We start from the raw sequence: 14,701 nt of genomic DNA, 5'->3' as shown, positions 1-14,701 counted from the left end.
CTGAGGCTGCCCAGCATCCCGAGGGGCAGGCAGGGCTGCTGGATGGGGGGTGCCTGGCCCTGTCCCCACAGGCAGCAGTGGGAGGAAGGGCAGGACACGCTGGGTTCCCTTGCAGCCTGCACACCTCCTGCAGCTCCCACCCCAGGAGCCAGCTCACAGCCAGCCAGCCCAAACAGCACTCCAGGATCCCTCTCTTGGCCCTGCTGTGGGGGCCTCCAGCTAGCCTGGCTCTGCCTCACCTCTTCTCCTCCCCCTCCCCCTGAAGCTGGCCCAGCTTTCCCCAGCCCCAGGCAGTGCAGGGACCTCTTGCCATCCCCTGCTTCATGTCCTCAGCGCCTCACCAGCCTCCTGGCTGCCCTGGAGATGCCACAGCCCCTCGGCACCCCAGCCTGCCCTCCCCAGAACCCTGTGCTCACATCCCTCCCGGCTGCCCTGTGACCCTGGGGTATCCCAGGCATTCCTGGCAGAAGGGTGCGCAGCCCGCCTCCCCCGACATGCCCCCCACACCAGGGCCTCACAGGGCTCTGGACCCCATCAGGTCCCTGCTCAGATGCCCCTGCTGTGCACAGTCACTGCCACTTCCACTGTCCCCTCAGAAGCCCCAAATCTGCAGCTCCTCCACCATGGGGGGCACTCAGCACCAGCAGCTGCAAAGTTTGCCCAGGGTGCCCCCTCCATCCCCACCAGCGCAGCAAAACCTTCCTTACAGCACCCTGCCTACAGCCCAGCCCCCCCCCACCCCCCATGCGCCTGCCACCCCCAGCAGCATCCCCTCCCACCCCCCCTGCCCGGGCGCCATCCCCCCCCCAGACCACACTGTCCTTGCAGTCCTCGCATTCCAGACGTCTCAGCGCTTTCGCTGCCCAGAGATAATATTCACGGCAAGCAGACGTTTGCGTCAGTGTCAGATAGGTCTCAATGCCACCCTGCCCCGGGGGGAGTGCAGCAGGCAGACGGGCTAGGCAGGCAGGCAGGAGCCTGCAGCAGAGCCCCACAAGCCACCGGCCCACTGTGTGTCCCATGGTCATGCTGCTCCTCCTGCACCTGCTGCCTGCCATGCTGCCCACCGCTGCCCTGGCCAGCTGCACCGGCGCTGGTGCTGATCGGCAGCTCGTTCTGGCCAAGGTGCGGGCTCGGGTGCTGGAGCATCTGAGCCCCCCGGTTCTCCAGGAGGAGGCCCAGAAGGAAGCGAGGAGGGTACACCGGAGACACGTCCTTGAAAACCCTGAAGTTGAGCCAGAGGAGCTGGAGGACACTTCCCAAGTGATCCTTTTCCCTTCCACAGGTGAGAACATCCTGGTGGGATGGAAAGGGGTGAAGCAGGGTGGGCGCTCAGGGCGACACAGCTGCAGCAGGACGGTGGGGCTGCTGTGGTATGCCAGGCTGAGGCATGGGCGAGGTTTGGTGGAGAGCCAGGAGGTTGAAAGGTATGGCAGGCAGGGACAGGCAGAGAGCACAGCCCGGGACACAGGCAGGGAGAGGGGCAGGTGGCACAAGGGGGTGCCAGGAGGCTGCATAATGACTGGACCAGGCAGGATGTGGAGAGATGGGGAGGGCTAAGGAGCAGGCAGGGTGGGATAGGGTGGGGTGCTAGGGGATGGGGCAGGATGCTGGGAAATGGGATACTAAGGAACAGGTCGGGATGCTGTGGGATGGGGCAGGATGACCGGCTACGGGGCAGGACACTGTGAGATGGGGCAGGATGCGGGGGGATGGGGGCAGCAGTAACAGACCAATCCAGGTCACAGCAGGGCTCAGCTGTGGGGTGCAGCACAGCGGTTGTTGTGTAGCAGTAGACATTCAGCTCCCCTGCACCCTGCCACTGCCCACGCCAGCAGCCAGGCACCCTGCCAGCACCTCAGGGATCCTCTGCAACATCCCACCTCTCGCCAGGCATCAGGGACCCTCCCCTGGTTTGGGCATATATCCTGAGCATATTTGTCCCCCCCTGCAGACGTGCCCTGCGAGCCCACACAGCCGGACAAGCTGCTGGAGGAAGAAGGAATTTTCACCTACCTCTTCCAGCCCTCGGCGCACACCCTGAGCCGCACGGTGACCTCTGCCAAGCTCTGGTTTTACACCGGCCCCTCTGCTGCCCCCAACCACTCAGCCCCCGACGTGCTGACCCTGTCACCACAGGGCCGCATGCCGGTGACGGCCATGGTGATGCAGACGCCCGAGCACTGGACTGTGTTTCACTTTGCCCCGGCACTGCTGCCCCAGCTCTTGCAGCCGCTCTTCGTGCTCCTGGTGCGCTGTCCTGGATGCCCCTGCCTGGCCGAGGGGGACAAGATGCCCTTCTTGGTGGCCACCACCCAGGCCAAGGGCAGCGAGAGGGCTCGCCGCTCCACCATGCCCTGGTCCCCGGCTGCCCTGAGCCTGCTGCAGCGCCCATCTGAGGACCTGGCTGCCCATACCAACTGCCGCCGGGCTTCCCTCAACATCTCCTTCGAGGAGCTGGGCTGGGACAAGTGGATCGTACATCCCAGCAGCTTTGTTTTCCACTACTGTCATGGGAGCTGTGCCGAGGGCCATGGGCTGAGCCACCGCCTGGGTGTGCAGCTCTGCTGTGCCGCCCTGCCCGGCACCATGCGCTCCCTGCGCGTCCGCACCACCTCCGACGGTGGGTACTCCTTCAAGTACGAGACAGTGCCCAACATCCTGGCGCAGGACTGCACCTGCGTCTAGGGCATCCTGCAGCCTGGCCCGCAATCCCACCCAGGGGACTCCTGGCCCCATGCCACAGGGACCTGGTGGAGGGGTTTGGGCTGTGCCACCCTTCCCTGCACAAGCTGGAGTTTTGGGCTGCCCTGGGTACGGTCACACTGCCAGATGGTGGGACAGGGACAGGCACAGCCTCTGGCAGAGCCAAGCCCCTGCCAAAGCCAGCCTGCTGTCCGCAGCCAGCTCAGCCCCTGTTTCTCTCCACCTGCTCCCTTCCCCCAGTTCTCACCCCGCCTCCCCAAAAGACTGGGGTCCTGCTCCTGCCGCAGAGTACAACAGCCTCCCCGTGCTCCCAGGCAGGGCCAGGCTGCCACAGCAGGGACGGGGACGTGCCAGGGCAAGGCCATGCTGGGACCTCACACTGGTGGCAGGGCTAGCAGCACACGTGGCACTGCAAGCGAGCCCTCTCCTGGCGGCACAGCCTGTTGGAAAGCTTAACGGGATAAGTGAAATAAACCTGTTCTCTTTACCAGAACAGCTTGGTAATGCCAGCTTCCATCAGAGGCAGCCACAGAGGTGGCACGCAGTTGGGTGGCGGGATGCCAGTTCCCTGGGGGCTTTTGGCTGGAGGAGGGAGGGGACAGGCAAGCGATGCAAGAAGTATCCAGGTCCCAGAGAGGGAACTGGTATGTGCGTGGCTGGGTTTGATCCAGCGCCAGGGCATGGGGCACGGGGCAGGGCAGGGCAACATCCCTTCTGCTCCCGGTTGCAGTAGGATGGGGAGGCATGGGGGCAGCAGTGGGATGGGGAGGCATGGGGGAGCCCCTCACCGGGCGCCTGGCCGGAGTCAGTACCGCACAGGAACGTGGCTGGAGCAATCCTGCTCCACCAGGCTGATGGAGGCTGCCCTGGCCACAGCCGCCTCCACACAGCAGGAACAACTGAGTCACCCAGTGCGAGCAGGGAGGTCCCGGGGCAGGCAGCCGAGCTGCCAGCCCCAGCCCAGCTGCGCAGGATTCCCTTCCCACCCCTTCCTCCCGAAGGACCGGATGCAGCAGCTCAGTACAAAACGTCTCCAGCCTTTACTAATATAGATATAAAAAAAAAAAAAAAAGAAAAAGAAAAAAGAAAAAACAGAGTGACAATCATTTTCGAGTAAAAAACAATGCTACAAAAATCCCTGTGTGACCCAGGCTGAGATGATGAGAAATACCCCACTGGCTCCCAGCTGAGCCCGGCTCGGGGCGCTGCATCTCCCCCACCGTGGGACCAGGGTCCAGCCCCGCACAGGGGCTCCTGGCCCCACGGCCAGAGTGGGAGGGGGTGGGCTTTGGTCCAAGGGCAGCTGGCTGGGAGCGGGGTGGAGGCATTGGGAAGGACAGCCCTTGCCCTCTGCACAGACATTTCTGAGTGGGCCAGTCCCACAGCTCACAACCCCGTGCCAGGATGCTGCACAGCATGGTCTCCCTGGCCACACCGGCACTTTCTGGCAGCAGAGCTGCCAGAACCTCTTGCGTCCCCTCTCTGCCATGTGCAATGCCAGCCCAGCGCCCTGCCCCACGGTTCGGCCCAGCCAGCCGGACCCCCAGGCTCAGCACCCCGAAGCCCCTAGGCTGCAGGGCAGCGCTGGCATCGCCAGCATGGCTCACACATGCAGCACCGGCCGGTGCACAGGTGGGTGGCAGCAGGCACAGGAGGGCACAGGGAGGTGTGAGGAGGACATGGTGCGGGAAACGGGTGTGGGAGGGGGAAAAGGGGGTGAAACTGGAGCAGGGGCAGGGCACAGGCCCGGAGCAGAGATTGGGAGCGGAGTATAAAAATGCCAGGGTGCACACACTGACAGGCTTATAAAAACGTACAAAAATAAGATATTCCCTTTTTGAAAATTAAGTAGGAATGTCCCCCAAGGCGCAGGTCCCCACCGCTGCCCACCAGGACAGGGCTGCCCAGCCAGCCGTGCCAGGCAGGCGCGCAGCACCCTCTGCCCAGTGCTCCCGGCAGGCTGCTCCTCCTGTGTGGTGGCGGCTGCTCCGGCAGGCATCGCCATTGCCCCTGGTGGCACTCACAGCCCTGCGGGGAGCAAGAGGCAGGTTAGCACCCACCCCAGGGGGAACGGCATCCCCTCCCCAGGGAGCCCAGTCAGCCCTCCCCAAACCCCTGCCCCAGTCAGCCGGATCCGCCCCCCTCCCTGGCTCACCTGTGGTCCTGTCGCAGGCGGCGGTCCCCTTCTCATGGGCAAGGTTGAGGCGGTTCTGCTCGGCAGCAATGCCATTGGCCTCGGGGCTGCTGCTGCGGGCAGGGCTGGGGGGCCGTGGGGGGGGCTGGAGGTGGAAGGCCACCTCCAGGTGCTCCTGGGCCAGGCGCAGGTGCTCACGCAGCCGGTCCAGCTCGTGCGCCGGGGGAGCCCCGGCCAGGGCGAAGCGCCCTGCCACCGCCAGGCTCTCCCGGTAGTCCAGCTTGCCATCTGGCAGCAGGGCTCGCGGCGGCTCCTTCTTCAGTGAGTGGTAGGTGGGGGGTGCGCCGGGGGCTTTCTTGGGGTACTGCGGCGCAGGGCTGCCACCAGCCGGGAGCGGGGGGCCGTCGGGCTGACTCAGGGCATCACGGATGCGGCCCACACCAAGGTGCACGAGCTCACAGAGGTTGAGGAAGAGGCAGAGCCCGCTGACAGCGTACATGACGAGGAGGAAGATGGTCTTCTCGGTGGGGCGGGAGACAAAGCAGTCGACGGTGTGCGGGCAGGGGCTGCGGCTGCAGACATAGGAGGGGCTCACCTCGAAGCGGTACAGCAGGTACTGCCCGAAGAGGAAAGCTGTCTCCAGCAGCGAGCGGCACAGCAAGTGCAGGACGTAGGCACGCATCAGCCCGTCCTGCTTGATGCGGCGCCGGCCGTCATGCTTCTCCCCACCCTCGGGGCTCTTCTCCTTCTCCACCTCGATTTCCTCAAAGATCATGGGGTCTTCTTCGTTATCATCCTCCGCCTCCTCATAGTCCCGCCCGGCTCCCCGGCGCACCACCGGCATGCGTGCCCGCCGGGCTGTCAGTGAGCGGCGCCGCGAGGACTCAGGCATGCGGGCAATGCGGTGCATGGCAAAGCCCAGGTACAGCACTGATGGCGTGGCCACCATGATGATCTGGAAGATCCAGAAGCGGACATGGGAGAGCGGGGCAAAGGCATCGTAGCAGACGTTCTCGCAGCCCGGCTGCTGTGTGTTACAGACAAATTTGCTCTGCTCGTCGTAGTAGATGGACTCTCCCCCCACGGCTGTCAACACGATGCGGAAGACGATGAGGACAGTCAGCCAGATCTTGCCCACGAAGGTTGAGTGGTTGTTGATCTCCTCCAGGAGCCGTGTCAGGAAACTCCAGCTCATCCTGCCCAGGCAGTTGACTCAAACCCTGTGCAGAAGGGACAGGCAAACAGGCACTGAGCAAATCTGCATGCACCTCACTGGGCACCCCCCCAGCTGCCACCCCAGCTCTGTCACTCTCCCTCTCCAAGCACTGATGTCTCTTCTCTCATCCACAGGTCCAAAACCACAGCCCTGAGCAGGCAGCCGTCTCCCCAGAACTGTGTCCCCTGCCCAGTGCCACATCCACACATTCCCATCCGTATCCTGTTCCTGCCCCACTGCCAGCCAGGTGGGTGGAGGGCACCTGGGGAGGAGGGGAAAGGCTGGGACGTCCCTGTCCCCTGTGGGACACATCTGGGGGAAGAATCATCACAGCCAGGGTAAACGCGGCAGCACGAGGCAGTGCCAGCTGGGGACTGTGAGAGGAGAGGCCTCCTCTGCCTCCAGTGCCATGGCACACATTTGCCACCTGGTCTTGGGCAGGTCCCCAACCAGCACCACACCCTGTGCCAGCACCCACACCCTCTCACGGGGGTCCTCCACTGGCCCCTGGAGGAAGGCAACACGCAGAGCCCCTCTGGCTCACTGCAGCTGCCAGCCCTGAGCCCCTACTGAGGGGGTGTCCGTCCCTGAGCAGTCCCCACCACATGTCCGTGAGCCAGCTCCTCTGTACCCCCCAGAGCTCTCCCTCGAGAGCCGGCAGAGACGCAGCGTCACTCTGCCCCACCAAACCGTCATGCTGTGCCCTCCCTCCCGCAGGGCCCCCACTCCCCAGTCCTTACAAGTCCCCAGAGCCTGCGGTGGATGGTGGTCAGAGCACCCGGCAGCCTGATGGCAAGGGCTGGCAGGGGGAGCAGAGCAGGAGAGCGGTGACAAGGGGCAGCACGGGGCAGCCAAGGAATTGCACAAAGTCCCGGCAAAGCAGCTGACACCGGAGGTCGGGGAGGAAATTACGAGGACTGTGCCTCAGCTCCCAGCAAAAGGAGAAGACGCAAGAGGAGACACCCCACCACCGGCCCCGGTTTCGGCAGTTTGTGCACAAGCTGATGCAAGGGCAGCAGGTGGCAAGACTGCCTGGGGTGAGCAGAGGGGACATGTCCCCACAGAGCCCTCAGCCTCTCCCACGCCTCACCTGCCCTCCAGGCAGCCCTGTTCCATTGCCTCTGGCCAGGGCGCATCCCTGCAAACACAGCTCCGCTGCACACATGCGGCTATTGTCCGGAATAAGAGGATCTTTTTGGCTTATCTCAGCCTGCCTCCCGAGCAGCCTTGCCTAAACTGAAAAGCCCCTCCAGCATAAGCACCCGTGCAGGGGACACGCTCTTGCTGATGGCCTGGTGCCCAGCAGAGCCTGCTGAGCTGCGGGAGGTGGCACAGGCTGGCACCGGGGACCCAAACCCAGCCCATCAGGGCCACCATCCTCCTGCGGTCAGGCACCCTACAAGGTTTCAATGCTGCCCCATCTCCCCGGCGTGCGGCCCTCTCGCCCACCGCCCCACTGGAAGGAGGATGCTTTGTGCCTGCATGTAGCCCTTGCCTGGCAGCAGCACAGTGCCCTGGCCCCAGGGCGAGGGGCTGGGGACGAGGCGAGGGGACCAGGCAGGAGGGCAGCCCTGGGAGCTGGCACGCTCACGGAAAGTGAAAGCACACACGTGGGCACTGCCGTGGTGGCCAAGGAGTAACAGGGAGGGACCACAGGGATGGACACAGCGCGGGTCCGGCTCGGCCAGGGCGGCCCAGGGCTGCCCGCACCCACCCCCCGCCCGGGCCGCGCTGGGACCCGGGTCCAGCGCCACGTGCCTGGGCTGGGCCCCACGCACACCCCCAGCCCCACCGACCCCGCGGCCCCCGGTCCCCTCCGCCCCTGCCCGCCCTGCCCTGGCCCCGCAGCGCCGGGCTGCCCATCTCGGGGCTCGCCAGCCCCTGCCCGGCCGAGGACCCCTGTCCCACTGACCCTCTCGCTGACCCCTGCCAGCCAGGGCCCCCGCCCCCCGGGCCCGGCCTTCCCAGCCCCCCGACTCCAGCCCGCCGCGGGCCCCCAGCCCTGTGACCCCAGCCTGCCCGAGATCCCCCCGCCTGCGGCCCCAGCCTCCCTGCCCGCCGCCCACGCCCGGGGCTCCCGCCGCCCGTCCCAGCCCTCCCGGGGTACCACCGCCCGCCCCACCTGCCTCCCCCAGCCCCACCGGCCCGCGCCCTCCCGCAGCCCCCCGCTCCCCGGCCCCACTCACGGCGCGCCGGGACGAGCGGCTCCCGCCGGCAGCGGCGGACAAAGCGGCGGGGCGGCGCGCCGCCGCCTCCCGCCGAACAAAGGGGCCCGGGGCCGCCCCGCCCCGCGCCCGCCCGCCGGTGCGTACCGACCGCCCCGCACCGGCCGCCCCGCACCGGCCGGCGGCCGCCACTTGGCGCGGAGCTGCAGCCCCGCTCCGGCCCGGCCGGCCCCACGCCCCCGGTGGCTCCATCGCCGCCCGGCCCCGGCTCGGGAGGCCACGCAGGGCTTTGGGCTGGGGCGGGCCGGCCGAAACTCGGCCGAGCATCGCGCCTGTCGGCGACACCAGCCGCGGCGAACCTCGCTTTGCCGGCAGCCGCCGGGACCCACCCGTGCCGCCAGCCCCGGCCGCCCCACGCACCCTGTCCCACGCCGCCCTCGGCCCCCGGGTGCCGCTGCCGCTCCGGTGCCCAGCGGCGGCGGCCCGGCCGTGCCGGGGCAGCCGCTGGGGCCTGGCTCAGCCCGCGGGGTGTGCGGGGTCAGCGGCCCCGCCGGAGGTGAGCCTGGCCGCTGGAGACCCCTGCCCAGCAGCCCCCTGCCCCTCCCAACACCAGATTCTTCCTCTCTCAGCGAAGAGAGAGGATGGAAGGAGAGACCTGGTGGCCTCAGAGTGGAGGTGGCCCCGGACGTGGTGGGAACGTGGAGGAAAATGTGCCTTTGTGGTGGGAACGCGCTTCAAAGCTTTTGAAGCCTGCGCTGCTTCTCATGCCCCAGACCAGGTCCGGGCGGCAGGGCCAGGCTGAGCGCCCGGTACCTCCAGACGTGCCCTTAGAGAGTCACAGCTGCTCATCCTGGGAGAAAGCACCGCTCTCCCAAGGCCGCCGCAATGGCAGCAGTGGCTTTGAGCCGCCACCCTGGAGCTGTGGGCTGCCCCTCCACCAGTGCACACTGCCCACTCACTTTCCACACTGCTAAAATTGGCTCTGGGGGTTTTTGTCGGGGCTGAGTCCCCGCACTGGGCCACCCACGCCTGTGCCACCCTGGGCAGAGCACCCTGTCCTTGCACCCTTGCGTGGAGACGGGGAGGGACGCAGGGCTGCCTTGCGCAACCCGAATAGTCAGGGGGAAGCTGGTTTCTGCGTAAGTTTGTGGAACGCTGCTTCTCCCCACGGAAACACACGCTCCCTCCTGCAGAAGGGTTTCCAGGAGCAGGCACTGGTGGGTGCAGCACCTCTGCCCACCTCCTGCCGGCAGTGCCAGGGGCTGGGTGCAGGAGGGCTGAGGCCATGTGGCTGTAGCAAGGAGAGGGGTGGGAAGTGTGGCTGCCACATCCAGTGTGGGGATTTGGTTATTCTGGGCCCACTGAGTAACAGCAGACCTGCCACTTCCCCTGCTGCTTTCCTAAGTCAGCAAGAGCCACCATGGCTCAGTGGGAGGGCAACTGGAGCCCCCCAGAGCAGCATGCTGCACCCCGACATGGGCACAGGATATGTAGAAGAGGAAAGGGCCCTGCTTCGGGCTCTCTTGCTCAATGCTGCTTTCCCCCCTGCTCATGGATGGGTCCTTGCCAGGTGACAGCTTCAGCCGTCTGGAGGGAGAGCTGCCACAGAAGGAAGGGGATTTGACCTGGCCGTGAAGAAACACTTCCCATTGAATTCTGCCCCCATGCATGCAACTGGCATTAACACTTCTAAAAGGGGAAATGCATGTTGCAGACCCAGCGATATATCCTCTGGGAGCAACCCCTGGGCAGTCTCCATCCCAGGCTAGGAGCAACAGGCAGAGGTGGATGTGGGGAGACCACAGGCTGAGCACAGAAACTCAAGCTTTTGGAAGGGTGCAGGGAAGTGTTCAGGGCCAGGGAGGGAACCTGGTTTTCTTTCCCCACAGTCATCCCTAGTTTTCAAATGCTCCCCGGCCTTGCCTCCAGCCTGGCTTCACCGCCAGGCACCCCAGCAGTTTGCCCTGGGTAAGGGACCTACATGAACCTCTGACTCTGGTGCTCAGTGCGTTAAGAACGAGCCCCCATAGCACTAACCTCACATTAAACTGGGGACCGTGACCCGCTGAAGCGCTGCAAACTGAGGCCATTGCACCCAGAACAAAGTCATTTGTTGGGTCGGGGCCAGGTATGGCTGCCGAAGCATTTTTACACAGCACAGCTCAGCCCACGCCTGGGCTGCAGGACAGAGCTTGCCTGGGGATACCGGGCCTGGAGGCCAGTGTCAGACACCCCCTGTGCAGACATTACTGTGCTTGCCAGCATCTGGCCATTGGCGTCAGAGCCTCCCATTTCCCGTGGCAGTACCCTGTGTTCCCCAGCTTTACCCTCATCTTGAGCTTGCAACACTCAAACGCCTGCAGAGGCATCACCCTTTCAGCCTGGGGTGGAGGGCAAACCCGTAACAGCCAGGAAAGGAAGGTGGTAGGCGAAGGGTGTTGCCCACCCTCATCCTTCCCCACATCAGCTGAGGCTGACAGCACAGGAGCCCATCGTGGGAAGGAAGGATGTGCAAGACCAGCAGCCTTGCGGGGTCTGGCTGAGACCAGCTTTGCAGAGGAAACAGGCACAGTCACCAACCGCAAAAACCAGCATCAGCCCCAAACTGCTAAGTCTGTGGGGCAAAGCCCAGAGCTGGAGCAAGCATGTGGAGTGTGGCAGGGTGGCTGCACAGCCCAGCAAGAGCGAGGGGAGCTGGTCATGGAGGAGACAGTGGCTGAGAGGGAGTGTAAACACAGGGATAAGAAGAACATCCACTTCTGGGACAAGTGCTGCAGCTCAGGAGGCGCATGACAAGAGCTCCTGCAAGCAGTCCCCCCTCACTGCTCGGCCACAGGGCTGCAGTGGGGGCATCCTCTGTGACTCTGCCACTGACCCTCCTTCAGCTGCTCGACAGAGGGTACCAGGGAGGGCGTGGACGCAGTCTGGCTCTTGATAGCAGCCTCGGTTCCTGCCCTGATCGATAGGGGTGTCCTGCTATGACTGCCTCTGCTGCTGAGGATGATGGTGGTGTGGCAGATGGCAGGGCTGGGCAACTCAGGTGTATTTGCTGCAGGGCAGCATGGACTCTGCCCGGCTGGCACTCAGCAGCAGGGTGAACCAGTGGTGAGAAAGCCAGCTCCACCCTCCCCGAGCAGGGCCACAGGCGGGCAGTGCTGGAGGCAGCGCTGCAAGCGGGCAGCACGCATCCTCTGCAGCAAACACACTCTTCCCAGATTAAATAACTTGTCTGGCACCGGGACAGGGAGCAGACAGCTCTATTGGGGACTGTTTGTCCTGATACAAGACAGCTCGACAACTAGCTTAATAACTTTCTGATAACAGGCAGAGGCACGTTCCATTGCTGGAGCACAAAGGGTAATGACTGTCCCCTGTAACACAGGCCAAGAGAAGTCTGGGATGGCTTCAAAGTGAAGCCCCCTTCCCTTATTCCCCCCTGCCTGATTATGCAGCACAGTAGGAGGTACATGACACAGTCCCTACTCGCCTCCCTCCTGCTAGGGTCTCCTTCCCAGTTCCTGGGTGCCAACTTCTGCCAGCACCCTGGTACTGTGTGTGGTACTCCAGCCCAGCCTGCGTTGGCTGCTCTTCCCCTGCGAGCCAAGCTGATGGGCAGGGAAGGGGTTTACATGGCCCCAGGCCATTGCTCTGTAAGCTGGGTAAGGCGTGTTGACATCTGCAGGAGGGATGAAGCTGGCCAGGCAGGTCCGTAAGCCACAGGGAACTTGTGCCCGTTGCTGCTACATCTCCAGTCCCCTGGATATGGTGCCAGCAGGGATATTCTTCTAGAAGGAAACGGTCAGCCCCTCCAGTAACCCAGTTTGATTAGAAACAGGGCTTTGTTATTTGGACATTGTGCAGGGGAGCTGACAGCTATCCCACAGACTATGTATGCTCAAGGCAGTACTGCTTTAGAGGGCAGAGTAGGAAGCACTGAAATAGCCAAACCCATGACTGAGGCATCATTTTCATCGATGAGTTGAACAGCAAAGTAAGGCAGGGCTGGTTATGTGCCCGTGGAACAGCGGTGGTAGCTTCAGGCTCGTGGCGATGGCCAGCCTGAAGCCTGAGCCCACGGCTGCCTGCAGCGGGTCTCCAGAGCCCTATGGCCACCCCAGGCCTGGGCATCCCTCCAGGCACACACACCTTGAGAAGAGTCTGCTCCAGGCAGATGCAGGCAGGGAAATGCTGAGATTCAGACCAGCCTTGCTCCATTCTAGCAGCTGAGTGCTGGAGCCAAGTGCACCCAGAAAAGGAGAGGGGAAGATGGGGAAAATCCAGAGCGTCTAAGAGCACAGCTGGGGGACGGCATACTCAGAACTGTGACAGGCAGGAGACATCTGCAGCTGGTTCAACAGATATCACACCTTTCTGTAAATCTGGCTCTCCTATGCATCCCCTGCTCCTGCGCAGCCGTCAGTCAGGGCTGCCTGCAGTGCCGGAGTGGAGGAGCGCATCGGGGAAGCCACTGCACACACCCAGCTGATGCAATGAGGCCAGTTAATTCTATCATTCCGCCCAGTGCAAGGAGCCCACAGCAAAGTGTTCATGATCACGAAGGAACCACAAAGGAGTTAATCTGGTAACAACCAGGACAAAACCCGGAGGGAAAACAAAGCAAGTGCTTCATGAAGAGGCAGGAGACAGGTTGTGGCAGCACATGTGAGCTTCCCTGTCAGCACTCAGCAGTCTGAGGAATGCAGAAGAGCAGGGAGCTGTTAACTGGACCAAGAGGCTAGTGCTGAGCAGAGAGCACAGACTTGCAGAGACGTGGCAAGGAGCAGAAGCAAATGAATATTTACTTCTACAGTAAAAACTGGGAAGAGCTTCAGAAGAGCTATGGATGGGGACACAGCTGAAACCTTTGGTTCTGGCAGTCCACACTTTGTCAGGCCTCTCAACACATACCCAGACACCGGCATGGCAAAGCAAAGGTACAGCTCAGCTAAGATGGAAAAAACAAGCTCTAGGGATCAGCTTTCTCAGGGGATCAGCTTACACAGAAGAGACACCAGCAAGCTGGGCCAGTAACTCCAATTTTGACTCTTGCCCTTTGTGAAAAACATGGCTATAGAAGGTGAAGACAAAACTTACACAAGATCCTTAAACGACAGGATGAAGACAGAAAACCCTTACTGGTCTTTACTGGCTCAGCACTCTCAGACTCTTTCCCCTGGACAAAGTGCTAGGTGCTGGCAGCGCTTCCACTGAGCTCACTCCCACTTGTGATCTGAGATCACTCCAAAGGAATAGAGAGCAGCAGCCATATGCCCATTTAGGAAGAGGGGAGAAAGCGGAATGCGTTGTGACATCTGCCTCAAGACAGTATAGATCTTGCCAATCAAGTCTATAGGAGGCTAGATAAAAATATCGGCCACTGCAGACCTTCAGCAACTCATCCGCTTCTGGAAGTGACAGGCGAAAATCTAACAGTATAGAAATTCCAAAAAAGCGTCCAACAGTGTACTGCAAGGTAGCATTCAGTCCGCTACAAAGTATGGAAACTGAACTTCCCTCTCTCCTATGCTATAAGGATGGCACAGCTGCGTTTGAGCAGGACAGGAAACTTTATCTCATCTGTCCAGGTGAGACTGGAGCACCAGGATGCTGCAGGACCCAGTCACTGTGGTTTTCTAGATGACCAAAACTGAAGTCACAGACACCAACTCTGCGTATGTGGAAAGTTTGGCTGTCACAGAGACTGATGCAAAGAGCTGCCACACTCAGTATCCAAAGAAAACAGGCATCAGGTCACCGAATGACAAATACATGTCTTCAAAGAGATCAGGATCACCTTGACATAATATATAGATGTTTTGTCACTAAGGATTCAGCAATCAGAAAACTTGCCCTGAAACTGTGGGTTGAACCCTGACAGCAAGACAGAGACACTGCTGGGAAAAGCAACCATCAGTAAAGGTCCCTGCTTAGGGTATCTGACCCCACCTGGCAGCACCTTAATGTAAAAGGCTCTTCTCTGCTCACCCCCACTGGGAGCTTCAGCTGCATCAAAGCACCATACGTGGCATCTCCACTTGCTCTTCACTGGGCAGGGTGCAGAGACACTGTGACAGAGCAAGCCCGGGCCAGACTGCAGCATTTCCTGAGCTGCACTGAACTCTGTGCAGGAGAGGCTGAGACAAGGTAAGCTAGCACAGGGCAGAACCTGGGGGCAGGCACTCCCAGCCCTACAGCCACAGCCAGCAGCAGCTCCTGTGAGAGGCATGCCTCTGTGGGCCTCCACAGCCAGCAAGCAACTTCCTGGGGCTGGAAGCCTACAGGATGCTCACCTAAGGGCAACTGACACAAGAGAACAACACAACCAGTACCTGGGGTCAGGTCTAATCCTGTTTGAGCCTTGTTCTCCTTGGTTGCTGCTTGGGAGCCAGGCAGGTGGAGATTAGTCCAGCAGCCCATCAGCACCCACCCTGAACAGGACATGGAGAATGGCTCAAACCCTGGGAGATGCTGGGGAATCCT

General features: G+C 62.3%; 2 protein-coding genes across 5 annotated transcripts; one reads left to right on the top strand and one right to left on the bottom strand.

The window, feature by feature from the left end:
* Positions 1–918: 918 nt before the first annotated feature.
* Positions 919–3,352, top strand: INHA (inhibin subunit alpha; the record flags this gene model as incomplete). Its single annotated transcript, XM_080399180.1, has 2 exons — positions 919–1,285; positions 1,955–3,352. 2 exons carry the CDS (start codon positions 919–921, stop codon positions 2,686–2,688), a joined length of 1,101 nt encoding a protein of 366 aa, XP_080255306.1. The 3' UTR covers positions 2,689–3,352.
* Positions 3,353–3,722: 370 nt separating this feature from the next.
* On the bottom strand, positions 3,723–14,676 carry LOC308068470 (gap junction gamma-1 protein-like). Of its 4 annotated transcripts, none has more exons than XM_080399175.1 (3): positions 8,611–14,676; positions 4,862–6,060; positions 3,723–4,734 (listed from the first exon to the last, which is right to left on the bottom strand). In XM_080399175.1, the coding sequence occupies exons 2-3, from the start codon at positions 6,033–6,035 to the stop codon at positions 4,727–4,729; spliced, it is 1,182 nt and encodes a 393-aa protein (XP_080255301.1). In that variant the 5' UTR covers positions 6,036–6,060; positions 8,611–14,676; the 3' UTR covers positions 3,723–4,726. The 4 variants fall into 4 exon arrangements, with proteins under 4 accessions (XP_080255301.1, XP_080255299.1, XP_080255302.1 ...); XM_080399173.1 differs by lacking the exon at positions 8,611–14,676 and adding an exon at positions 8,243–8,594; XM_080399176.1 differs by lacking the exon at positions 8,611–14,676 and adding an exon at positions 7,147–7,965.
* Positions 14,677–14,701: the final 25 nt, after the last annotated feature.

The sequence above is a fragment of the Falco punctatus genome (assembly GCF_963210335.1).
Source record: "Falco punctatus genome assembly, chromosome: 8".
NCBI lineage: Eukaryota > Metazoa > Chordata > Aves > Falconiformes > Falconidae > Falco > Falco punctatus.
The sequence above is the reverse complement of the archived record's forward strand: the minus strand, read 5'-3'. Positions and strand labels throughout refer to the sequence as shown.

Bases quoted from the DNA above. Each gene is read 5' to 3' on its own strand.
- LOC308068470 (XM_080399175.1), bottom strand. From the start codon at position 6,035: ATGAGCTGGAGTTTCCTGACACGGCTCCTGGAGGAGATCAACAACCAC.